At 40.1% G+C, this 26,362-nt stretch overlaps 1 protein-coding gene and 1 pseudogene across 11 annotated transcripts in view; both read left to right on the forward strand.

The window, feature by feature from the left end:
* RAPGEF2 (Rap guanine nucleotide exchange factor 2) overlaps positions 1–26,362 on the forward strand; it is a 258,452-nt gene that overhangs the window by 107,646 nt on the left and 124,444 nt on the right. For 8 of the 11 annotated variants that reach the window (XM_036853002.1, XM_036853003.1, XM_036852999.1 and 5 more), the window contains one exon: positions 26,183–26,258. In XM_036853002.1, the coding sequence (XP_036708897.1) occupies positions 26,183–26,258 (76 nt within the window). Of the gene's footprint in view, positions 1–14,609; positions 14,794–15,580; positions 15,913–26,182; positions 26,259–26,362 lie in introns of those variants that run through there. The other 3 variants (XM_036853005.1, XM_036853007.1, XM_036853004.1) reach the window with 3 other exon arrangements.
* Positions 20,842–22,165, forward strand: LOC118895630 (annotated as a pseudogene).

A 26,362-nucleotide genomic window follows, 5' to 3' on the forward strand; every position in this document is an offset into this window, starting at 1 on the left:
ATTTGCTCTCTTTCTGGGGGCTCTGACTCTATTTCCAAACTTGGAGGTGAGTAGAGGCAAGTAATATCTAAGCATAGGCATGTTTTAAAAATTACATATAATTTTAATGTAAAAAGTAATGATAATTACTATATAAATGCTCAAAGGTAAAGGTAAGGAAAAATATCCTCTGAAGTCTGTCATCCAAGATAATCATCCTTTAATATTCTAGTCTTTTCCCATCTAGCCTTACATGTATGTGTTCTACATACTTAAGAGCATACTTTATAAACAATTTAATGTCTTGCTAATTTCAATGAAAGGGTATGTATTCGCTTGACTCATTAATGTCAAAAACTCTTTGTAAAGGCTTACTCGTTATGCATTAGGTTGTCTGTTTAATGTTCAGTTATTTGAACTTTCCACAGTTTGGTTAATAATTGTACAGAGTAAGTTTTTGATACTTTTTATTATAAATAGTGGTATAAGGAATGTGATCTGAAGTTTATGCATCTTAGAGAGAACCCAGGTTGGCAACGCCGTGATACAAGGTCTGTTGTACAAATGAAATCTACAGACCGAGTCCCCAGAACGGCACAGGAGCCTGTGGCCGTCTTTCCTGACTACCAGCCATGATCAGCTTCAAGTGACAGCTTGTCCTAACTTGTGGAATGGGAACCCAGTGTTCAGAAGACTGCTGTTCTACAAGAAAGAGGACTTGCAGTTCAGGCCTGTTTGATGAATACATTGGCTTCCACGTCTAATTATTTTCAAAGATGACATGCGTTACTCTTTCTCTGGCTGTCTGTCAAATGCTGGCGAGTCAGGGCTGTAAGGGGGTGAAGAAGGGACGGTGTTTCTGACTGAATGACAAGCCAGCGCTATTTATAGGTTATTTCTTCACGTTGCGCCTGGTGACCTTTGCTGCGTCTGAGTTATTTGTTTCCTTTGGAGATGTTGCCTTAGGGACAGTCCTGAGATTGTTTTCGTAAGAAGGGCCCTCTGCTGGTCCTACCTTAAAGGTTAACATTAGTGAGTCATAGGTATTTTCCTCTCCAGGAAACACTGAGATTTGATTAAAGCGTCATGTGGATGAGGTGTTAGTAGCAGTCTGGTTTTATAAAACAACTAGTTCACAGATGACTGTCTCCATTTACCATGTTTTTCTCATGTTAGCCTGGAAATTGGTTATCCGTATATATAATAAGTAACCTGACCATTCTCTTGAAAGTTTCAACTAATTTTGACGGGTAATTCACCCCGAACAGTTAGTTTTGGATCAAAGCACCTTGGACATTTTCACATTTTTGGCTAATTCTCATGAAATTGCCTTGACATGTGATATCATCCAGTAGGAAGAGTGGTGTACACTGCAGAAAATCTGCCCTTTGGCTTCCAGATTTCATGAGCTTTATTGAATTCCTCAGTTGACATTTAGGCCAGCATTTTATGTTTTTGTTTTTATTTTTAGACAGATAAAGGTGGTTCTGTATTTTGGTTATTCAAGCATGAATATTATTCCTTGATGAGATTTTTAACATCTGTGGAGCTTATGAATCCCTTTGTGACGGTCAGTGACAACCTGTTCACTCTGCCCCACTCCACGCCGTGTCAGTGATAAGATGTTGTTTTATGAGTTTTGTTGTAAACCTATTAGAAGTTTACCGAGTTGTGAAACATGGATATTTGCACAGGTGGCGGTCATGTCACTTATAATGTTGCGTGTAATGGCGTTGTTACAATTCAGTGTCTTTGTATGAGCAGAAAGAGGGTGAGCAAAGGCAGTACAGCAGAGGTTATTCTCATCCGCATTTAGGAAAAGGCCAGAGTGGACACTTGCCATAGATGAACATAGAAATGGTGTAAACGGTACGTGTTTTTCCAAGCCTGTAAGCAAAGCGGTTAGCAGCTGTGGTCCAGGCTGTGTCCTGATGTCTGTGTCCACAGTCGTGGTATGTAGATTGGTGTATTAAGACAGTGACGGGCAGAGGGTAGCAAAGTATCTTGAAGAAGGCGTCTTCCCCCCAAAGTTTTTCAAAGGCATCATTTGCAGCAGCGTTGGGGCTGGGAATCGATAGAGGAAAATTATCTTAGCGGAAGGTGCAGGTTTAGAAATCATTTTTAAAAGAACATTTGGTTTTCTGTACACAGTGGGCAGGAAAATATTAATAATGTTTATTGTCCTAATGTGCTCTAAATCAGTGTATTTAAGGAACTGTAATAGAAATTATTATATTCTTAAATCTTCTCACTTTCAAGAGTACCCCCACTCCACAGCGCTGAAGCCTATTTATAGCAAAATCACAGAATAGTAACTTGGATTAATGTTATTTTTTGGCTGCTGACTTCTTTGAAAGGCTGATAACTCTATGCAATAATTTAGGTAGTAACGATAGGCCCAGACTGTGTTTCTAAACTTTCAACTTGCTGTTTCGGTTGTTTATTAGAGAAGGAAATAGCTTCCCTAATTGGTTTTTTTTTTTTTTGGCTGTACCACACAGCTTGCGGGATCTTAGCTCCCTGACCAGGGATTGAACCCAGGCCCTCGGCAGTGAAAGCGCAGGGTCTTAACCACTGGACCGCCAGGGAATTCCCTTACCTAGGTTGCATATTAACTCATAGAATTGGAATCTTTTTCTACCAATATAGCAATCATTTTTATACTTATTTGAAAAAAAACCGGTACACTAGATGTGAAGCATTATTGTTAGACAGACTCTTCTCGAATTTATGTTAGTCACAATCTTGAAAAAAAAAAACACTCCTACTGAAACATTGAATCTGATTGTCTCAGTAGAATCAATTTTATCATAGAGGCCTCCAAGGAAGGCCTTTTAATAGAAATGATCGTGCACACCATATTTAATCATAAATAGATAATATTTTTATTGCTCTGACAGTCAAAAACTGTCTCTGTTTTTCACATTCAGAGCAATCAGTACGCAGTCTCTTCCCCTTCACATCAATGCAGTACCAGGGTAGGGCCTGTAAGGCTGAAGGAAAAGGTAAGCCCAGACTAGCCGTAAGCGTCGGAACTTGGAAGATGCCAAGAGAAGGTACATAATTAAAGCCAGGAGCCAGAGGGAATGGGGACAGAGGCCTCTACAGAGGGGCGAAGCTTCCAATGCACGGGCCTTAGGGTCTAGGTACCAGGTGTTGTCAGGCGGCAGACCTAGTAGGCAAAGCAGTCTGTACGCTACACGTGGCGTGAGAGGTCAGTTTTGTAACTGGCCAAGTGCTGTCCGTGGGAATGGCTGACCATGGAAATGCCATCAAAATGTAGGGTTGTTTTATGGCCCTTTTCGCATTTATGGGTTATTCTATCTCATTCTGAAGTAGGTTTGGTAGAGTTCCAATTTTGAGGCATATTTCCGTGTTATTTCCAACTTTGGTTGAAACTTGCGGGAAGCCCTGCTCTTTGGTCTCTGAGTTCTGGTGTCTGCGTGGAAGCAAGGTGGTCTCCTCCCTGCGGGCAGGTCATTTAATACCTGGCTGGGGACACGAGGCCGTCGTATGTGCAACATGAAAAAATCGCCCAGGGGTCATTAAACGGTACGGTGTGAACCGGTGTAGCAGAGGCCACAGCGAAGGCAAAAATCCCCTCAAAGACAGGGTGTTTTAATGTATGTGGATGGTAGTCGAGGGTGGCTCTTGAGGAAGTGAATTTTGAGTTGGGTTGACGGTTGAGACTGTGGGGCAGTGGTTGGAAAGGAAATCTGCACACAGGAAAGTGACAGCACAGAAGTAGGAGTCAAGGACGCCGGTGCAGAGATGGGCAGGAGCTCAAGTAGGGCCACGAGAGGAGGACCGTTTGTCTGGAATAGAAGTGCGCTTCCGGGCGTGGAGTAGTTGCCAGGCATCAGTGATGGTGCCATTCACGAGAGTCCAGTTTACAAACCTGCATCGCGTGGCTGGAAGGCCCAGGGCCGCTGGTCCCTCAGGTCTCCGATAACTCTGGCACAGGTCGGAGAAGGGCGTGCAGCCTCGATTTGCACCGCGGTAGCTGTGTCCACCTACGGTTAGTGCTTCTCTGCCGCTGATACCAAATACACACACAATTTAAAAATTAAAATTATGCCATGGTACTCTCGATAATCACATTTTAAATTAGAGCTGGCAGCTACGATGAGGATAAGTGGGGAAACAAGACATTTAACGAATCAGTTCTGAGAGGCTGAAATACTATTCTCATTTTGACTCACATGACAAACAATGAGCTACTTGAGATGAAAAATCGCAGGCCTCCTTTCTGCTTGCCAGTGCTACATAGTAGGTTAATTGATTGCTCTGAGAACTTGCTAGTTGTTTTCAGTAGTGAAAGAAGGTGAAACAATGGGAGAATGATTCTGTGTCTCTGTGGTAGGGACTGAAGGCACAATTAACTATTCCTTATTCCACGTAAAGGGCTGTATAGGATTAGAATATCATATTCTTGGAAAGGGCACAAGTTTGTTACGTCATGTGATGCCTTATTGGAGATGGATGATGGCATTTTAAAAACAACTCGCAGGTGAATTATGTCATGGAAGGGCACCCTTATTGGGCATGTATCCGAAAGGTGTGAAGAGAAGCGGGGATCAGAGTTCTGGAAATTGTCCATTACAGGTGAGGTTTACCTCCAGGTGTTGGCACAATCCCAACAATGGCGGCACAGATTAAGCTCAGAGGGAAAGCGTGGTTATGGAAGACAGGATGGGAAAAATAGAAAGACAAAAGAAAAACTGAATCATCTGAAAACTGCCTCATTGAGTTTTAATGAGGAGATAAAAAAGATAAAAGATACCTTCTCACATGGGGAGATATCAGTAACTTATAACAGGATTAAAGGAGGTGTTAATAAGCTTTTCGAGTTTTCTTTATATTTCTTTTCTGTTAGAAGTTTCTCGTATTTCTTGAAAGCATTCTCCCTCCCTCCTTCCCTCCCTTACTTCCAAGAGAAACCGTAAGACTTTGTTCAGTGGTTACTTGGAGTGACCTAAAGCGAGTGGGTTAACAGCAGAGTAAGGGCTAAGAAGAACTACTTATCTCAGCCGTTGTTTTGTGTAGCCCATTATCACATTGTTTTGCAGAAACAGGTGATTGGGCCTGTCATTGACCAGTTAATGAAATAGTTGGTTAGGCACGGAGTCATAGAAATGCACTTCTGTTTTAACTTTTAACTTAAAAATGTTCAATTTGATCTGCACATGGAAACATATATATAGCTGAATGTATAATTGGATTAAAATATACACCTGCATGCATAAAGGGGTGTGTGTGTGTGTGTGTGTGTGTGTGTGTGTGTGTGTGTGTGTGAGTGAGAGAGTGTGAGAGCTGGTCCTCTGGGACTTGACTGTTTTCCCTCAATCTTCTACGGTTATTTCCTCCACATCCAGCCCAGCAGCAGTTAAGCTGACATACCTGTATCCGATCACCAAAGCATTCTACTTCCTAGGTTAAGTAACTACTAAGTTAAACAGAGAGTTATCAAGAGTAAATGGTGGCTGTATTGTTCTTCTAAATATTCATCGGTTAAGTAACTACTAAGTTAAACAGAGAGTTATCAAGAGTAAATGGTGGCTGTATTGTTCTTCTAAATATTCATCTGTTACGCCTCATCCCTAGGAGGGATAGTGTCCTAGCACCTTCATGTCTTAGGGGAATGTTTACCACAAGGGCGATCAGTAGTGGTGAGCAAAGTGACCGGAACTGATTTCCAGGATCAGACCTCACCCTCGGCTACTCGTTGTGTCTCTTTGAGGGCGCTTGATGCTTAGTTAGTACCGATGCGCCCTTCTGTCCTGACCTCTGCCCTGAGTGGCTCCCCTGCTGGTGTTTATGTGCGTCTCCTTCTGTGTTACTCGGCCGCCCTGCGAGTGTAATCGAGCCTCCACGTGCCTGCCTGGACGGTGGTGCTGACACACGGAGGTGCTGCTGTGTGCCCCCAGAGCCAGGGGACGGTGGTGGTGTGGGCAGAAGGGCGGGGGCGGTCTGCTTGTGTCTGCTGCTTCGCGGAGCATCGGTAGGGTGAGACCGGAGACGTGACCTTGGGCTTAACAACCTGCAGGTCACAGGTGGCCCGAGTGAGCCCGTCTCAGTCAAGTGGTGGGGCTCGTTGTGGAGATGAGCACTGGAGAAAGAGAAGTTTCGTCATTTCCAGAAATTTCACCGTAAAGAGGGGCGGGGAAGCGGGGCGGTGGCTGGAGGTCCAGGGGGACCTGTCTCTTCAGAAGAGGCCAGAGCGTGTTTGTGGGCGGATGGGAGTGACCCAGCAGAGAGGGCTTTGTACAGGAAGGGGGGGGCTGCTGCGGAAGTGGGTGACGCCCACGACGGGGCAGGTGTTGGCTTTGGAAAGAGTGCGAGCGCCGCCCCCTTTTATGTGCTCTCGATCAGAGCCACAGATCCACGGGTGGGGGTGGGAGCCCCGTGGTGGGCGCCAAGGGGTTTTGACAGACAGGGAGGAGGTGACACAGAGGGAGCGTTGAGTGCCCGTTTATACCAGTGGTCACTGGCATGTGGTCATCTATGCCCCGCCCACTCCCCGGCAGGTGTTTGGGGACAGGCGTGGAGCAGGAGGTGTGGGCACTGCTGGCTTTGTGCTTTGCCAGGAGCGCAGTAACGGGGCCAGGGGAGCAGGGCTTACGGGCGCGCCCAGGCCCTGGGACTGAGGATACGTGTCTGGAGTGCTGCTTCTGTCTCTGATGGCTTCGTCGACAGCTTGTCACCTACTCTAGAAATTTCTTCGAGTCTCAGTTCTGGCCTCTCTTTTCTCTCCTGACAATTGCTTTTTGTTTTTTTTTGTTTTCTTTTAGCAAGTAACCCTTCAGAGTTAGGAATGACCGTACCTGTCAAGTCACCTGCCTCGGTCACCACCGCCAGGGCCTTTGTTAAGTTGTCACCTGCTCTGTCAGAGCACCTCCCCACCTGCCCTCAGGACTGCTTCCGTATGAAGCCGTATCATCGTTTAAAAGCTCAGACTTTGCTTGTTGATCCCTTGCTTAAGGAGCTTAAGTGACATTCAGCAAAACCCAGCCTCTGCAGCGAGGTGTGCAGGGCCCACCTTGCCGTGCCGCTCCCTCTGCTGGGACGGCCACCTCACCCCTCCTCCCCTGTGAAAAGCACATGCTTTCTCAGCTGTGAGAGTCTTTAAAGGCCTGGGCTGTACTGTCCATCTTTGCTTCCCCGGTGCCTAGCACAGAGCAGGCATTCCGTAAGTATTCGTTGAATCGTACTGGTTCAGGATTATATTTTTAACGTGCCCTTTAAAAAATCACTTTAAAAAGGAGCTCAGCAATACTATGCTAAGCTAATTAATCCCTTTTAGAAATCACTTGTAATAAGCTATGGTTTATTGGAAGTCAGGTTAGTGTAGAGGAGAAGAGTTGGGAGGGAATGGGGCTGCAGTGTGTCGGAGGACGGGTCCAGGGAGCCCGGGGTGGAGGCACCGCGTCATCCGTGCAGGGCGTGGGAGAGGGGAAAGGGCAGACGGCATCTTACTGGGTATCGTTCGTTCGCCGTCTGTGTTAATTACAGTGAAATTATTAATATTGGTTGCGTAAAACAATTGCATAAGCATAGCAGGAGCTACTTTTTCTCTCCCGTAAGAGAACCCTGAAGGTCCACGGCCAGGACAGCCCTAGGTCCCCATCCTTCTTCTCGGCTCATAGCTTCCACTCAGCGTCCACTCAGGGCACAGGCTGGCTGCCAAGCTCCAGCCATCACATCTGCAGTGGGAGCTAGAGGCAGGGGAAAGGCAGACGAGCAAAAAGGTTAACTTCCATCCTTGAAACAACATTCCTCTTCACATTCACATTGTCCAGGTGTGGTCATGTGGCCACTCCTGGCCGCCCAGGAGCCTGAGGCATGTAGTCTTTTATTCCGAGATGAATTATGCTCCTGAAAATAATAACATAAAAATATCCTTCTAAGGAGACAGAGGAGAATGGATATTGGAACAGGGAGCCAGCAGCCTCTTTAGTTTCCCTCACGCTCTCTTATTTTGTCAATTACCTTTCTTTACTAGACCTGTCTATTCCTCAGCCCTTTGCCTTGCTCCTTCAGCTGTTACATCATCTATAACTTCCACCTGTTCTACCTGAGGTTGACTCAAGTCCAAGTATTCCCAGGACACACACACACACATAAGGTAAACATATATATTAAAGATTTTAAGGAAGCGCTGGGAAGGAGCTCCAGATAAGGCAAATACACCTTGGAACAAATGTGAGCTTGGTTTGACTAGAGTTGATGCTATCGAAGGGAGAGTTTAGTTGCACTTGATGTAAATACATGCTGTGTTAAATTTGCGATAAGGTAGACGTATAAATTAAAGGAATAGGGTAACATATGTTAAAAGATACAGTGGGATATACTAAAACGTTCCCCCTTTGGGTATCAGCTATGCTTTCTGCCCCGGTACACAGCGTCTTCACCTTGGAAAGCTAACGTGACTTTAGCATCATTTAGACCATACTCCGATGTGATACCCCATCCTCAGAGCGCTACTGTTCTCCAGAGAGGGAGCTTGGTGGCTGGATCCAGTTGGGAATTTGGTTGCTATAACTACAGCTTCGCAGGTGAGCGGTACATGTAAGTCAGGCCTCCGTGGTCCTTGGACTGCTGGCGTTGGTGGTGTCCTAACAGAGTAAGTAGCCTTCAAAGGAAGATCTCTGATGTGTTTGTCTGTAGAGATGATGTGGTATCACAGGTCACCTAATGCTTGAAGTCTTCAGTCAGGAAGTTAGTCATCTATGGTCCTCGCATAACTGAGTGTGTGATTTCATCCTAGAAGTCCGTATTTGCAGTGATGTTTGGATTTCTCTTGCAAAAGTAAATATTACATTTCATAAAGGTTTTCAAGTCTGACATGCATGCGTCAATGAAATACAGTATTGTTTTTCTCTGTAAAATGTTGGAATTGTTTGTCTTCTGCTAAGCGTAAAGGAACTCCCAACCCTTGTGTGTGCACACTTATTTTGGGGAAGGGTTAGTTTGGAGGGGTGTGTGAATTACTGTTTCACCTGTATGAATTCAACGTGTCTTAAAATACATAGCAACTAAATTGGGTTTTGTTTAAAGAAATATACTTTCAGTATTGGGGACACTGACAGAAAATGACGAGAGTAAGGCTGTCGCTAAGAGAGAAATTCATAGAAGAAGCAAATTATACTTGGTAAAACTGGAATGTCTATTAAAATAAAATTTCCAATTAACCGTAGTTCAGGGACCCTCTATTTTATTTTACATTGATTGTAAAATTACATATATAATATATAGGTACATGTTATATATAATAGACACCACCAGTCATATATTTGAATGTTAAAGAAAATGAATTTATTCTGTACTATGAACGCCACTTTATTTTTTAGATGTACTAAAAATTCTTTAAAAGTACTTCAAGAATTAAGAAATAGTTTAAATAAAGTGAAATAATAGCTTAGACATGTATATCACTGCCTTTTTTATGTTAGAATTTAATTAAATATAATGTGGGTTTAAAAGCTGCCAGCTTAATGTTTATTACTGATTAGAATATTGAACTGTAAGTTCAAAATATTAAAAAAATTTATTTCCTTAGATATTTCTTATTTTTGCCACACATTTATGGCTTTATAGGTGTTGGATATTTTTGCAGTTAAATATAAAATATAATTTCTGGTATTGAATGTTCATGTGTTATATAGATCTACATAAACATCAAATAACTGGATTTTTTTAGTTCTGCTTTTAAAAGTTTTTTTTGAGTCAGACATTTAAGGATAATTTTTACATTATCTTTTACTGATGACTCACTTTACATTTTATAGCTGTAAACTGCTTAGTGTGTCGGTTTCATTAAGATAACTTTGTTATTTCTTAAACATTTTCAAATAATTTTTTAAATTAGGGCAATGGCCAAAATCTGTCCAACACTTTCCTGTATTTTATTTTTATTATTATTTTTTGGTTCATTAGGGTGCAGTTAGAAAACCACCATTAAGTGTTCATACTTAATTCAGTTTTACAAATAGGAAAACTATCTTCTTTCATCAGTCTAAATCATATCCAGAATGTATATAAGTATGTATGTATGTATATCAGAGGTTTTCTGCTGCCATGGTAGTTTATATAGTCTATAATAAAAATAATTAATTCTTATTCAGAATTTTGAGACCATTTCAGTTTACCACTTTGTCACCTCATCTTGGATTTTAACTAATACATAATTTTGGAAACAGAGAATGAATAGGGTCTTCAAGGTTTTATAATCATTATCCTATTTAAGTGAACTTTAAAAAGAATTGAGGTAATATTGACATATATTAAGTAAACTTTTGTATGTTAATTTTGTATATAGTTAATTTATATAGTTATATGTAGTTTATAGTATATATAGTTATATTTTATATGTAAATATATATATATAGTTAATTTTGTGTATGGAAGCATCATTGTGGCTAAAGCAGAGATTATTTTTTTTGGTTATTTATGTCAGAGTACAGAGTAATTATTGTCCTTCAAATAAATGGAGAAGAGCTGCCTGATAGCTTCTCAAGCCTGAGAACTATGTTTTAACTTTTCTAAGAATGTGCTTGTGGAACAAAAAGTAGAAAAAACCTTGTTTCAAGTCCTTGCATTTGGCAATAAAGATGGTTAGGAGCTAACATGAAAGGTTTGACCGAACTGGGCCTGTTACTGGATTCACCTGGCTTAGAATGGGTATAGCACTGAGGTCCAGGCTCTGGAGGTTTTCAGTCACTACAATCTGGGCTGGACTTTATACTCCTGTTTTCAAAGCTTACAAGCAGTTGGTCAGTCAGATCTGAACTGAGCAGCTGGGCTAATGACCGTGGAACCAATGTGTAAGCCCTGGAGTTTTAAGATGAGTGAATGAGGGGACCCTGGAAGATGCCTTAAAGCTGGGACTAGAGATAGGAACCCCATCTCTGTGGCTTTGGTTGGCCAAGGTCAAGGGCCTGACCAGTGTTTTCATGGAAATAGAATTCGATGTGAGAGTAGTTTAGGAGGACTGATGATGGAACTTAGTGACCGAAATTATAGATAAGGGAGAGGATGAACTAAACGATGCTTTGGACTTGCGTGTCTGGCAGCGTGATGCGTTTGACAGCTACAGCCTAATCCAGAGGCGTTGAGGTCGGTGGATATTACAGGTGAGATGAGTATTTTTGATTTTAGGGCAGGTTATGGTTCGTGCTTTGACAGACGGGGGAGCTGCAGGGAGTATGAAGACATGATCTGGGCATTGAGTCACCTGAAAAGCTTTGGGGGAAGGAGAGAGCAGGGGAGGGGAGGGTAGAGGGGCAGGTAAATAGGGGGAATACAGAGGCAAAAAAGAGATGCTTATCATGTCAGAAGGCTATAGGGACAGACTTCGACAACTAAACTTTTGCTTTACTGCCCATTCCAGTCCTATTTTGAAGCAAGTCATGCAATATATTGCCAATTCTTATGTAAAGGGGATGCCAGATATTATAAATCCTATTGAATTTTGTAAGTGAGGTAGTATTAATTTTTACAAAACATAGTTTGAAAATGATGGTTTGGGTTGCTTCCAGTTTGTGGCTTCTGTTTGTGTGGACATATGTTTTCATGACTTCTTGAATACATACCTAGGAGTGGAATTGCTGGGTTATGTGGTAAATGTACGTTTAACTTTATAAAGAGCTGTCACACTGTTTTGCGTAGCGGCTGGAACATTTTGCCCTTCCCACTAGCAGTTTTTGAGAGTTCTGGTTGCTCCACATCTTCTCCAGCACTTGGTATTGTCCATCTTTTTAATTTTAGCCACTCTAGCGTATATGTGACGGTCATCTCACTGTGGTTTTATTACGTGTTTCTCTGAAGACTAGTGTTGTTGAGAATTTTTTTATGTGTTTATTGGCCATTCACATATCCTCTTGGAAGCGTTAGTTTACCCATTTCAAACAGTTTTTTAAAAAAATTGCCCATTAAAAAAATATTGAATTGACTGTCTTATTTTTGAGTGTGTTCTTTATGTATTCTGGGTACAATTCCTTCTTTAGATATATTTAGCAAAAATTTTCTTCCAATCTGTGGCTTGCCTTTTTCTTAACTGTGTCTTTTAAAAGCAAAAACTTTCTACCTTAATGAAGTCCATTTATGTCAGTGTTTTCTTTTATAGTTTGTACTTTTGGTGTCCTGTTTAAGAAATCTTTTCTTCACTTGATGTCAGAAAGGTTTTCTCATGTTTTTCTTCTAGAAATTTAATAGTTTTAGCTCTTCCATTTAGGCCTGAGATCCATTTTGATTTAATTTGTGTGTGTGGTGTAAGTAAGGGTTGAGGTTTGGCTTATGCTTCTCGATACAGATATTCATCTGTTCCAGAACTATTTATTGAAAAGAACATTTTTTATGCATTAAGTTGCCTTGGCACATTTATTAAAAATCAATAGACCAAATTTGTTTCAGGTCTGTTTCTGGACTCTTTCTTTTCTTCTGTTGATCTATTGATACATGTCAATTCTTATACCAATACCACATTATCTTTATTTGTGTAGCTTTATAGTAAAAATCCTGGAGTATAAATCCCTCACTTTTGTTCCTTATCAAAATTATTTAGCTCTTCTATGTCTTTGCTTTTCCGTATAAATTCTGAAATCAGCTTGTCAATGGTAGGGTTTGACTGGAATTGTATTGAATCTGTAGATCAGTTTGGGAAGGTTTACTATCTTAATATTGAGCCTTCCAAACCATGAATGTGGTATAGCTCATAATTTATTTAGATCTTCTGTTATTTTCCTTTGTAGGGTTACATCCCCTTTTGTAGTTTTTAGTGTACAGGTCATACACAGCCTTCATTAAATATATTCCTAAATATTTTTTGATGATACCTACTAGGTTTTTAACTACCTCAATCTATAAGAACAGATCTGAAACAGGTTAAACAATATTGCCAGGGTTACTGTTGGTAGAATTAGAAGGAACAGTTATTTACAAAACAAGGGAAAACAAGATAAGTATGGTTTGTGAAAAATGTCCACATTCCATGCAGATGAATTCAATAAGTTGACATTTTATTACTTGATATCTTTGTAAGAAATCACACATATGTGTGAATTTATGCTTCTCCTTTCTTGGAAATGTGTTCTTTTAACTTCCAAGAATTTTATGAAGGCAGTATTATTCAAGTGACCTGAATTATTGTTTAGGTCCTATTTTATGAAGACATGTGTGCTATTTCAACTTCTTTTATGACATATACCAGACTTGGGGGAGACTGGTGGCTGGGTTTGGGTGTCATTCGTGTAAGCCTTTAAAGAATATCAGATGTTTCTGTTGCCATTATTTGAATGTTTGATTCTTGAGATCAGTTCAGGTTTTTACTGGTTAGGACGAATCTGAACTATTCATTTGAATTCATCTACCATTTTTCTCACTAACAAGTTACATAGGTCTGTTCAGTTATTTCTTCATGTAATTGTTTATTTTACCTCTAATGAATTTTACAAAAGTCAAGTTACTTTCTTTTATGGTATTATTATTTTTAATATAAATTTATTTATTTTTGGCTGTGTTGGGTCTTTGTTGCTGCACACGGGCTTTCTCTAGTTGCGGCGAGCGGGGGCTGCTCTTCATTGCGGTGCACGGGCTTCTCACTGCGGTGGCTTCTCTTGTTGCGGAGCACGGGCTCCAGGTGCACGGGCTCAGTAGTTGTGGCTCGCGGGCTGTAGAGCGCAGGCTCAGTAGTTGTGGCGCACGGGCTTAGTTGCTCCGCGGCATGTGGGATCTTCCCGGACCAGGGCTCGAACCCGAGTCCCCTGCATTGGCAGGCGGATTCTTAACCACTGCGCCACCAGGGAAGTCCCCAAATCAGGTTGTTTTAAAATAAGACCTCAGAGCTGAGCTTCCTCGCCTCTTCGACTCATCCCAGTGTGCTTTGCACAGTGAAACGGGGAAGATTCAACAGAGGCATTTTGGGTAAGGCATGTGTCACCAGAAGCTGATGGGAAAGCTGTTATGGACCATAACTTTTATAGACTGATGAGCTGCCATCTGTGTACAGAACACCGTGATCAGCAGAGACCTGTTTGTGCCTCTGAGCAGACCGATAGCGGCACATCAGTTTAGCTCAGCTGTTCCCCAGCAGCTGGTCACGAGGACGTGGACACCACCAAAGTGCAGTCAGCAACCCACTACTGTCCTTTGCTGCTTAGGTTGTGGCAAGAGACAAAAACTGCCTGCTCCCTTCACCCCCGTACAGCTGAGGTAAGAGCCACCTTTCTTCTCTAGAAGGGAAAAATAATGGCAAAAGCAGCCTCCTTCAACTTTTCCCGTGTTGTTTTGATACAAATTTATGCTCGTCTTCTCCGTGATAATCATTCCAGCCAGGTGCACAATTCAGCATCCCTCTGGTGGCGGGAGAGCAGTGTGTGTAGTAGAGCTCGGGTACATTTTAATAACAAAATTGCATTGCCGAGCCCACCTAAGCGTTTGACCTTGAAGGCTCAGAGGAGAGCAGGCATGGCAGATTCCCCGACGTGCCCTTGACTTAGGAGAGTGGATAGTGAATAGAAATTGATAAAGGGTGTCTGTCCGGCTGCCGCTGAGGTCATGAGGCTGGTATGCGGAAACAGTGCCCTGCACGACACGACACGCATAACTCAGAACTGCAGCCCGGAGGGTGGGTGGGTCACCGAAGCAGGAAACTGGCCGTCAGGAAGAATGCGGGCTCCGGGCGCAGGCTGCAGCCGCGTGGACTCAGCCGGAGAAAACACGGGGGCCATGGGGCGGGCTCGAGGCTGCAGACACCCAGCTCCTCTACCGCGAGGAAGCACTGTTGCCGCTGCTTCAAAGATACCGAAGCCAGCGCAGGTTAGATTTGTTCTAAGGGATTGAAATGTTAACAGCACAAGTATCAGATGGCTAGTACTTCTGTAGTTACTTAGATCACAGGCTACTGAGGAATGAACAGAGGGGGGAAAACATAGCTCTGAGGCTTCGCTTGTCATTTTTTTTTTTCCTGTGCTCTGTTTTTATAAGCGAGGGATAAAATGTGGAGATCCGCTGTGTAGAGGAGCAAACCTCTCTTCGTCTGTGCAGGGTGATGACTGTTAGAATACTTCTAAATAAGCCTTGAAAGAAACCGTCTCTTTAGTTCTCCCAGATAGTTCTGAAATAGCCTGTTCACACACACAGCTTCTATGTGTACTTGGTGTGTGTATGTTTTTGTTTTAAATAGCTGTTACTTTTTTTTTTTGCTTGTTAAACTAATGAGTGAGGACAAAATATTTTTAAAAGATTAAATGCGTTTTTATGATGTCTTTAAAGCCACTGTCCTCTTCTGTTAAATGTATTCCTGTAGAGTCTACTGATTTTTGAGAATGGAATTGATTGCATCAGCAGTTACTTGTTAGATTTTTTTTTTTTTTTCTTAATGTGTACTGCTATTCTGCTATCTGAAGACAGTGTCATGTGAGTATTTTTTGTAAGTCCTAAATAAATAAATTGGTTTTGGTTTAGGAGCATCAGGCCAGACATTTTTTAGGTTTTAGTAACTGCTTATCATTTCCTAGAAATGAAGATATGAAAAATTGATATCTCGGAGAATCACATTTTCAATCATTTTGTAAATCAGGATTGCCTACCAGTGTAGTCACGGTTTGATTGCTGTGTATCCCCTCTCTGGATGTAGCCTGACATGAAAAAGTTTACATTCCAATACTGAGGAGTTGCATTCCACTGGGCAGTTCTGACGTACCACAGGAATGCGGAGGCCCATACAAAGGGCAAACTTAGGGCCACTGACGGAAGAGGCTTCCGCGCTCAGCGACTGCCTTTCGTGGAAACTCACACTCACAGCAAGTGCTCATGACTGAACTTGGATGGCGAAAATGTGGTCACAGGAACGCAGGACAGGATGGCCTTCCCTCAGAAGGAGCCTGCAAAACCCTGTCCGGTGAATCACAGCCTGTGGGTATTTATGAAAACTAGGTAAGGTTTTATATTTGCAGGCATTGGTGCTTTCTTGTTGTGAGCCTTGAACTTGAAAGAAAGTTTTATCAGGCTGGTAACGTTTTTCTCTATTTTACATTATGTAGAAGACTAATTACTTTCAGTAAATTTTTTGTCTGCATATTTTGGGTACTATCAAGTCATTCCATTTTGCACCTGTAAAAATGTTAAACTTAGTTTATTTCACTTTTAGGAACAATTTGTAATTCTTAATTTTTAATTTGTTCCGTTAAAATAACTCGATGGGAGTGATAATCTGGATTGTTAAACTGTCTTTGGAGCAACCATTCATCAGTTAGTTTTACTGAGGGGATAGGAGCCTTTAGGAATACTCTGCTTGTTATGCTGCAGGTGGTCTTTTCATTAATCATTTGCTGTGAGTTTAGCCTTTTTTTTTTTTTTTTAAATAGCGCAGAGAACCAATAGGTTGATGGAAAGTGTGTCTGCGTCACTTTTAGTTGTCACCTTTGGTGGTTTAGTGTAAGATTATCAGGGCATTCTGAAACTACGTTGAGGTTAATAGTTGAAAGCCAAGCTATACACCGTACTTCTACAGAACAATTTAGAAGGATTTAAAGACTATAGTCATTACATGTTCACACCTTGTAGAATCAGAAGCCTATCAGCATTCTTAAAACACACATAACCATACTTCTCCATTTCTCCCTATCTCTTTCTCACTCTCTGGCCTTTTGTGAAAGGCTGGCATCAAGTACAGAAAGGGCTAACAGGTTTTTAAGTATTCAGACCTAGTCTCATTGATAACTGTTACCTACATCTTTTTTTGAAAGACAGTTATTATATATGTATTTTAATATTTGTATCTTATATGTAAATGCCCGTGTACATAGAAAGACTGAAATTACCAGAAGACAGGGATAATTTTTTTTTAAAGTTTAAATTCAAAGTTAAAAAAAAAAGCTGCGTCCCTTTAAAAATTGAGTTTAAATTTTAAAAATATCTTTGTTTATCTTGGTACGTCGTATTATGAGTGCCATTTCAAAGGAGCAGATGTGCTAGTAGTTGAATTTCTGGCAGCAGCTGCCTGAATAGGCTTGGTTTTTATAGATTTGACATTCAAATCTTTGAGTCTCCCAGGGTAACCCTCAAGCCCTTGATGGTCATTTGTAATTTTGCTGAATTCGAGTTGCCTTCTGAATTACAACAGCTGACTTGTCTTTTTCACTCAGCTAGCCCGTGAGTGAGGAAGCCTCTGAGAATCCACCTTTCCACGAAGCTCTGTTCCCCACTTGTCATTAGGTTTATGCTTTACTGGTATAAGAGATGCACCATAGCAATATTCCTGAGGAGGTCTGGGAATTATTCCTTGCACATGGCAAGCTTACCAAAGACCAGAGTTCTTATATTATTGAGTGTGGAAAAGGGCTATAGCAGAAAGTGAGAGGAAGGGTCAGGTCAGTGTGGGATCCCAGAACCCTGGGTGATGGAGTCTGATGGTAATGTTGGGCATCTCTTTTAACCTACCCTTAGGTAGGTTGGCTTAGTTTCTCCACTTATGCAATGAAAATTGAACTGGAGGGACAGTTCTCATGGGAAGAGGAGGATGGCGGGTCATACATATTATAAGCACTTGGGGGCCTTTTCCTAAATAGAAATACTTGAGGGCCTTTGATGTAGCACATTGGACTCTGACATACTTTCAGGTGGGAAGCTGGAGAAAAAAATGCCAAGAGACCCTGTACTATATGATTTTCAAGTTTTTTTCTCAGCTCTGACATTCAAGAAATGCATTTGGTTTTTGAGATGCACTGTAGGCAGCAAATATGACATTCTTTCTTACTAAACTCATGGCGCTCGCTGTTCTGCCTCTTATCACAACTTTCTGTGCAGTCATCTTCCACGGAATACAAACTATTTATGAATAGGGGCTATATTTAGTGAGTTTCTTGTAAGCTCTGTATTGATTACATAGTTCATATTGATTCTGTAGTACGTGTCCAGTGAGTATTTGGAAGAGGAATAGGAAGCAAAATTGTATGTGTGTGTGCATCTCTCTCTCTTTCTCCCTCTCTCTCCGTATATTTGTGGACACGGGGTGGGGAGACCCCCTAATTTATCACCAGGGATAAAATAAAAAATGGGAAAATGCTGGGTGAGAGGAAAATGTAGGTATAATTGACTCTTCAAAACTGATTTCAGGTTACCAGGGGGGAAGGGTGGGTGGGAGGGATAGACTGGGAGTTTGGGATTGACACATTCCCACTGCTATATATGAAATAGATAACCGACAAGGACCTACTGTATAGCACAGGGAACTCTGGTCAATATTCTGTAATAACCTAAATGGGAAAAGAATTTGAAAAAGAATAGATACATGTATATGTATGACTGAATCATTTGGCTGTACACCTGAAACTAACACAACATTGTAAATCAACTATACTCCAATGTAAAATAAAAATTAAAAAAAACTGATTTCAGATATTTCATTAACATTTGTTTACCATCTCTTTGTATCTTCCCAGTTCTTTCACCCATGACCTCTATCACTTCATTGCTAAATTAGTGTAGAAAAAGATTGGTTCCAAGTTAATCAGTGGTATAGCTCAGTCATCAAACTTAGCTCTTCCTTTGCCCTTAAGGTTGGTTCTTGTTTGGTCAAAGTGGAGTTACTACTTTTTCTTATTCAAGTCCTGAATTTTGCCAAAATACTCAAAACCACTAAAACAAACAAACACACAAATCTTCTTGATAAGTTTCTCTTATATACTTAAAAAAAAAGTTGTGGATATGCGCATGTGTGTGTATAACGTAAAATATGCCATTTTAACCATTTAAAGTGTAGGATTCAATGGCATTAATTGCAATCACACTGTTGTGCAACCATCATCACTACCTGTTTCCACAACTTACGTTTCATAGCTCCAAACAGAAACTTTGTAACTTTGCATTTCCCTAACCCCTGGAAACCTCAGGTCTACTTTCTGTCTTTATGAATTTACCTATTCTAGATATCTCATATAAGTGGAATCTTACAATATTTGTCATTTTGTGACTGGCTATTGCACTTAGCATAATGCTTTCAAGGCTTACCCATGTTATAACATATATGAGAACTTCAGTCCTTTTTATTGCTGGATAATATTCCATTGTATGTATCACATTTTGTTTATCGACTCATCAGTTGATACTTGTGTTGTTTTCACCTTTTGGCTATTGCAAATAATGCTGCAGTGAAATATCTGTTTGGGTCCATGTTTTTGATACTTTTGGGTATTTTTCTAGGAGTAGAATTGCTGAGTCTTATATTAATTCTGTGTTTAAGTTTTTGAGGACGTGCCAAACTCTTCCACAGTGACGGCACCATTTTACATTCCCAACAGCAAAATTCAAGGGTTCCAGCTTCTCTAGATCCTCTTCAACATTTTTTGCATTCTTTGCTTTTTTTTAAAATTTTTTAATTATAGCCATCCTAATATCTCATTCACATCTAGTATCAGGTGTGATATGGTATCTGGTTGTGTTTTTTGTTGTCTTTTTGTTTGTTTGTTTTTATTTTGAGAAAGCACAGCAAGGATTTATTAAGCACTCTTGAGGGGAGAGTGGGCAACTTGGGTGAGTAGCTTCGTTGTGGTTTTGATTTACTTTTCCCTAATAACTAAGGATGTTGATACACATATCTTCTTTGGAGAAAGGTCTATTCCAGTCCTTTGCCTATTTTTTAATTGGGTTGTCTTTTTGTTGTTGAGCTGTAGGAGTTCTTCATGTATTCTGGATATTAAACCCTTCTCAGATACATGATTTGCAAATATTTTCTCCTGTTCTGTAGATTATCTTTTCAGTTTCTTGATGATGTCCTTCAATGCACCAGAGTTTTCAGTTTTGATGAAGTTCAGTTTATTTATTTTTCCTTTTGCTGCTGGTGCTTTTGGTGTCATCTCTGAGTCCATTGTCAAATCCAAGGTAATGGTGATTTATCCCTTTTTTTCCCCCCTAAGAGTTGTATGGTTTTTGGCTCTTTTATTTAATCAGTGATCCGTTCTCAGTCAATTTTTGTATGTCATGAGAGGTAGGGGTCCAACTTCATTCTTTTTCATGTGGAAATACAGTTGTCTCAGCACATTTGTTAAAGAGACTGTTCTTCCCCCATTGAATGAACTTGACACCTTTGTCAAAATTAGCCATAGATATGGGTTTATTTCTGGGTTCTCAGTTTTATTTCGTTGGTCCATATGTGTCTATCCTTATGCCAGTACCACACTGGTTTGATTACTGCAGCTTTGTAGTAAGTTTTGAAATTAAAAGTGTGAGTTCAGGGCTCCCCTGGTGTCGCAGTGGTTGAGAATCTGCCTGCCAATGCAGGGTACACGGGTTCGAGCCCTGGTCTGGGAAGATCCCACATGCCGCGGAGTGGCTGGGACCGTGAGCCACAACTACTGAGCCTGCGCGTCTGGAGCCTGTGCTCCGCAACAAGAGAGGCCGCGATAGTGAGAGGCCCGCGCACCGCGATGAAGAGTTGCCCCCACTTGCCACAACTAGAGAGAGCCCTCGCATAGAAGCGAACACCCAACACAGCCAAAAAAAAAAAAAAAAAGCAATTATTTATCTTTAAAAAAAAAAAAAAGGCTCCCACAGTATGGCTGGCGACATTAGCTAGCGCTCGCTCTACTCTCTCTAACGGCGAAACAGCAGACTACAAGAGACTGAGCTGTATCTGCCTCTATTTCCAACAGACTCATGTTCAACTTTCGCTCACCAAAAAAAAAAAAAAGCCGGGAAAATTTTATTAACCCTTTTTTAAAAAAAGTTAATATAAAATTATAGCAAAAAAGGAACCTGAACTTTAACACAGCAGGAACAATCTGCAGCGGCGGCAGCAGCGGCGGGAGAAGACGTTTAATTTAGTTGATTTTCTGTGGTTGTTGGTTGCTCCCTAGTCTCACGGTGATGGAAGCTGCACATTTTTTCGAAGGGGCCGAGAGGCTGCTGGAGGTGTGGTTCTCCAGGCAGCAACCCGACGCAAAGCAAGGATCTGGGGATCTTCGCACCATCCCAAGATCCGAGTGGGACATACTTTTGAAGGATGTGCAATGTTCAGTCATAAGTGTGACAAAAACTGACAAGCAGGAAGCTTACGTACTCAGTGAGAGTAGCATGTTTGTCTCCAAGAGACGTTTCATTTTGAAGACATGTGGTACCACCCTCTTGCTGAAAGCACTGGTTCCCCTGTTGAAACTTGCTAGGGATTACAGTGGGTTTGACTCAAAGCTTCTTTTATTCTCGTAAGAATTTCATGAAGCCTTCTCACCAAGGGTACCCACACCGGAATTTCCAGGAAGAAATAGAGTTTCTTAATGCAATTTTCCCAAATGGAGCAGCATATTGTATGGGACGCATGAGTTCTGATTGTTGGTACTTGTATACTTTGGATTTCCCAGAGAGTCGGGTAATCAGTCAGCCAGATCAAAGCCTGGAAATTCTGATGAGTGAGCTTGACCCAGCAGTTATGGACCAGTTCTTCATGAAAGATGGTGTTACTGCAAAGCATGTCACTCGTGAGAGTGGAATTCGTGACCTGATACCAGGTTCTGTCATTGATGCCACACTGTTCAATCCTTGTGGCTATTCAATGAATGGAATGAAATCGGATGGAACTTATTGGACTATTCACATCACTCCAGAACCAGAATTTTCTTATGTTAGCTTTGAAACAGACTTAAGTCAGACCTCCTATGATGACCTGATCAGGAAAGTTGTGGAAGTCTTCAAGCCAGGAAAATTTGTGACCACCCTGTTTGTAAATCAGAGTTCTAAATGTCTCACAGTGCTTTCTTCGCCCCAGAAGATTGAAGGTTTTAAACGTCTTGACTGCCAGAGCGCTATGTTCAATGATTACAATTTTGTTTTTACCAGTTTTGCTGAGCAGCAGCAACAACAGCAGAGTTGATTAAGAAAAATGAAGAAAAAACGCAAAAAGAGAACACACATAGAAGAAGGTGGTGGTTGCTTTTTAGATATTGATACCAAGGGCCATGCTTTCCATAACCACCACCTTGTAGTTGCAGAAAGCCCTAGATGGAATGATAGTGTAATCATTTTGAATTGTATGCATTATTATATCAAGGAGTTAGATATCTTGCATGAATGCTCTCTTCTGAGTTTAGGTATCCTATGCCACTCTTGCTGTGAAATTGAAGTGCATGTAGAAAAAAACTTTTACTATATGAAACTTTAAAAAAAAAAAAAGTGTGAGTTCACTCACTTCGTTGTTTTTCAAGATTGTTTTGGCTAAATAGGGCCCCTTGCAATTTCATATGAATGTGAAGATTGGTTTTTCCATTTCTGCAAAAAATATTTTTGGGGGGATTTTGATGGGAATTGCATCGAATTTGTAGACCACTTTGTGTAGTCTCTTATAAGACTTAATAGTAAAAAAGAATGCATTTGATAGGACTAACTGTTCATTTCTGACAGTGGCACCAAGGAACATTTGGAGGAGAATTTAGGCAAATGGCTTTGGAACAATCTTTATCTATTTCTGACTTTTCTTAAAACCCTCAAGGATTGTAGGTGTACTTTTTAAGTTAACCAACTTCTTATTTAATCTGTATCATTTCTACATTTCCTTAAGTCATGATTTTAGAAATTTAAATGATACCAACTTTCAGCTGCTATTAATAAGACTGAATGAAGTGTTCTTTTAATTTGTGCCTCTGGTTTTACAGAAAGCCCTTTGGATACCCTTAATTTTTTTGTTGGAAACTTTTTAGCTCTGTGTTTTTCCCCTTAGAAACTTTTCTAGGGCAGTGCTCTATTGTAGATTTATGTGGTTTTCTATAAGGGTATGTATAGTAATTTTCATTTTTCATTTCTCCTAGTGTGTCCATCCTTTTGAGGTGTATCTCTGTTTATTATTTGTTATTTATTATGTTAGCAGTTTACTGTGCTAATGCCTTGAAAGACTTCTAGTTTTCATTTGACTTTTAATTGAAACATGAGAACTCTTTGCTGTTTAATCTTATCTTACATACTTTGTGCATTTGATCACTTTTCACATAGAATATTTCCTTGTGCAGGTTGGGTCCTTACTGCTTTTTTATACGCACATAAAACTTTATAAAAATGGCTTGTACTTTATTCTTACTGGCTTTGTTTTGTGCTTTACTATCTAAACGTCTCTGTGTCATTTGTAAACCTGAGGATTCCTCTCCATTTCTTCCTACTAAATCATCTAAAATATTTTAAAAATTTGATCTTAATATCATCTGTGGGAGATCTTACCTGCTGTATGTCTCTATCCGGTTACCTTTTTTATCTCTAAAATTTTCCAGGACTGTATTTAAAAAAATTTTTTATGTATTTATTTATTTTTATTTTTATTGGAGTATAGTTGCTGTACAGTGTTGCGTCAGTTTCTACTATACAGCAAAGTGCATCAGCTATATGTATATATATAGCCCCTCTTTTTTGGATTTCCTTCCCATTTAGGTCACCACAGAGCATTGAGTCCGGGACTGTATTTTTAAAACAGTTTATTTATATAGAACTTGGTCAAAGATTTTTTAAAACTTAGTAAATAATGGTGTTTACTTACTTTTGTTTCTATATTTATTGTTTCAAAGAATCAGAGAGTAGAAGCAGAAGTATTTTGTGGGCTGAATGGGTTTCTAGGTGACGTTTTTCATTCCTCCCTGACCATTCCTACCTTACAGCTTCTGGTTTGTAAGCTAAGAGTAACTCCTCTCTGCCATAGAGCCAAGGGACCTTGTCATTAGGCCCCAGCGAGTGCATTCATGACTTGCGCTTTAGCTCTTTTGAGGCCACTCTTTCCTTCTGGGTTCTTGGCTGTGTTCGAAACAATGGATTTTTGGATAAATGAAATAATTTTTTCTCTCTTGCTGGAGTGGGTTCTCTGTGCATTTGCCTTCCCCCCCCTCAATGTATTCAAAGAATTAACCTGACAAGAGTCTATTATTTCTCCTATGGTTCACATCTTTGTGATGGTCAGTAGAACCTGAGTCTTTTGGGGCTTCAAAGAGAGTTTTGTTAGATTTTAGTGCAGCTCACTTTGCAAAAGGCATAGAGATATTTTTTGTAGCACATCTTAGGGGATGCACACTTTTCTTCCCTAAAGTAATAGTGTTAGTGCCACTAAATACGTGAATATCTTCTCAGCCATAAAGTTCTGTTGAACTAATGGCTGACCGGTAAGGGGTTTTACAGCCTTAATTCTGGAGTAGGGAGTGGTTGGTACTAGAATTAGGCATAAAATAAATAAATACCACATAGTTTATTCGTGTGGATGTCACTACTTTTGTTGCTAAAATTTGTGAGCCACTCAATTCTAGCAGTTTTTATTTTTTATTAAGTTGTCATCTAAACATTGTATGCATTATAGACGTTTGATTTTTTTTTTTTACTACATGAAATTTTAAAAAAGGAAAACCACTCGATCATTATGATTATGAAGCTTGTCTGGTTCTGTAATTTAATAAAATACGAAAAAACTTAGAGTCACGTGATTTTCTTTAGGTTTTAGTGCTATTTTATTTAGTGATAAAACTTAAACATACAATATATGTTTTTACCTAGTCCTATAACAGGGTTCAGTGGGCAATGATGGCATGAAACCTGCTACATATTTTACTAACACACTGAGATTATTTCTTAGTTTGTAGTGCATCATTAAATTCTAAGCTTCATTGTAAAAAAATAAATTGCAAGTAGGTAGTTTCAAAAACCAGAAGCAAATTTTTGTGTGTGTTGAGAATTTTCTGTAATTTTAGTGGTCTTTAATTGTAAACTAAGAGGAGAATATGTAAAAATGTAGGTCATTTTAATTGCATGTGAAATAACATGACAAAGAAGATAAGATTATTATATTTTTCTTGGCAGATTTTTTTCCACTTAAAAATAGCACTTCAATATGTATGGTTGTGAGAATATGTATGTATGAGTATTTTTTGAAGGATTTTTCAGATATGCTAAGTATGGTTCTTTTTGATTTTCATAGAAACAATTTTGGAGCAGGAAATGACTTCAGTGATGGCCTGGGCTCTCCCGATAACCTTAAAAATGAGTACAGTTTAGACTATGAGGATGGTCAAGTTGGTTTGCTAGAGGTCCCAAGCTCATAGAGTGAGAACGTTGACTTTCTTGTTCTCTTCACCTTACATGACTTTTTTTTTTCCCTAATCCAAGTTGGGTTCTAACATGTGAAACATTGTATACTACCATGACATAAAGAGAGTTATAAAAGGAATGAGAATGTCCATAGGAGCTGCTCAAATGTCTAATTGATTTGGGAAAAAAATCTCGATAAAATAGCTCTTTTGGAAGCGTTTTTTCCTCATATTTTTCTCAAAAGTAGGTTATTAAAAACGGTTACTGGGACTTCCCTGGCAGCCCAGTGGTTAAGACTCCGTACCTCCGCGTTTCCCCTGCGGGGGCTGCGGGTTCGATCCCTGGTTGGGAAAGTAAGATCCCCCATGCTGCACGGTGTGGCCAGAAAAAAAATGGTTACTAAGATGTTGACTGGAGGGAAGGGAGGCCTTTTGGAGTAGTGAATGAGCAGGGGTAGGTGGTACGTTAGCAGAACAAGTCATGACTACTTAGAACTCTTCGTGGCTCTAGTTGGCATAAAGCTATGCCAGAGAGAATAAATCTGCTCTAGCGTTAGGTGGGTATTTCCACAGATGGGGCAGAGGTGCCGTGTCTGAAGTCGGCAGTGCAGTTTTCACGCGGAAAGGGGCTTTGGGAATGCATGTCCACGTAAGTCACTGTGTAGCTGAAAGCCCTGAGTTGAATACCTTTTCCTTAAACTGATTTTGAATAAGTTGATTTGAAAATTTAGAAAAATAACTACATTTTTAAGTGAAAGAAATGTTTAACCTAAGCAAGTTAAGTTATAGAAGAGAATTATATGCATTTTATATCTTGGATATTTTTATAGTTTGCCATTGATCCAATTCCCACCCCTGTTAGAATATTCTAAATCTTCACCTAACTGGGAGTGGTTTCAGACAGCCTAACACAAAACACATTCATAATGATTCTTCATTACTTACATTATGAATTCAAAAACATTATATTGGAATTTTCCAGAGAAATATATCTGAGATTTAAAAACTTAAATGGTTCCTTCTCATTCTGTGTAAATAATGGTTTGAGATAGTTCTCTTTCTTCAATGTATATTTTTTGTAGTTGTTTTCTTCCTTGTTTTTATTCATCTGAATGGTTAGCTTAAATTCACAATTTGTATTTCTTAAATCTTTTTTTTCTTTCTAGTTTTGGCAAGCGTTCTGCAGGAAGCTTTAGGCGTGGCTGTGAATGCATTGTGTTAGAGCCTTCTGAAATGATTGTGGTAAGAATACTTCTGTGAAGACTTTTTTCCCTTAAAAAAAGTTATGAAATAAAAGTATTTTCACAAACTACTTATAACTGTATTATATATTTTATAACTCTAGG

The sequence above is a fragment of the Balaenoptera musculus genome, chromosome 5, assembly GCF_009873245.2.
Source record: "Balaenoptera musculus isolate JJ_BM4_2016_0621 chromosome 5, mBalMus1.pri.v3, whole genome shotgun sequence".
NCBI lineage: Eukaryota > Metazoa > Chordata > Mammalia > Artiodactyla > Balaenopteridae > Balaenoptera > Balaenoptera musculus.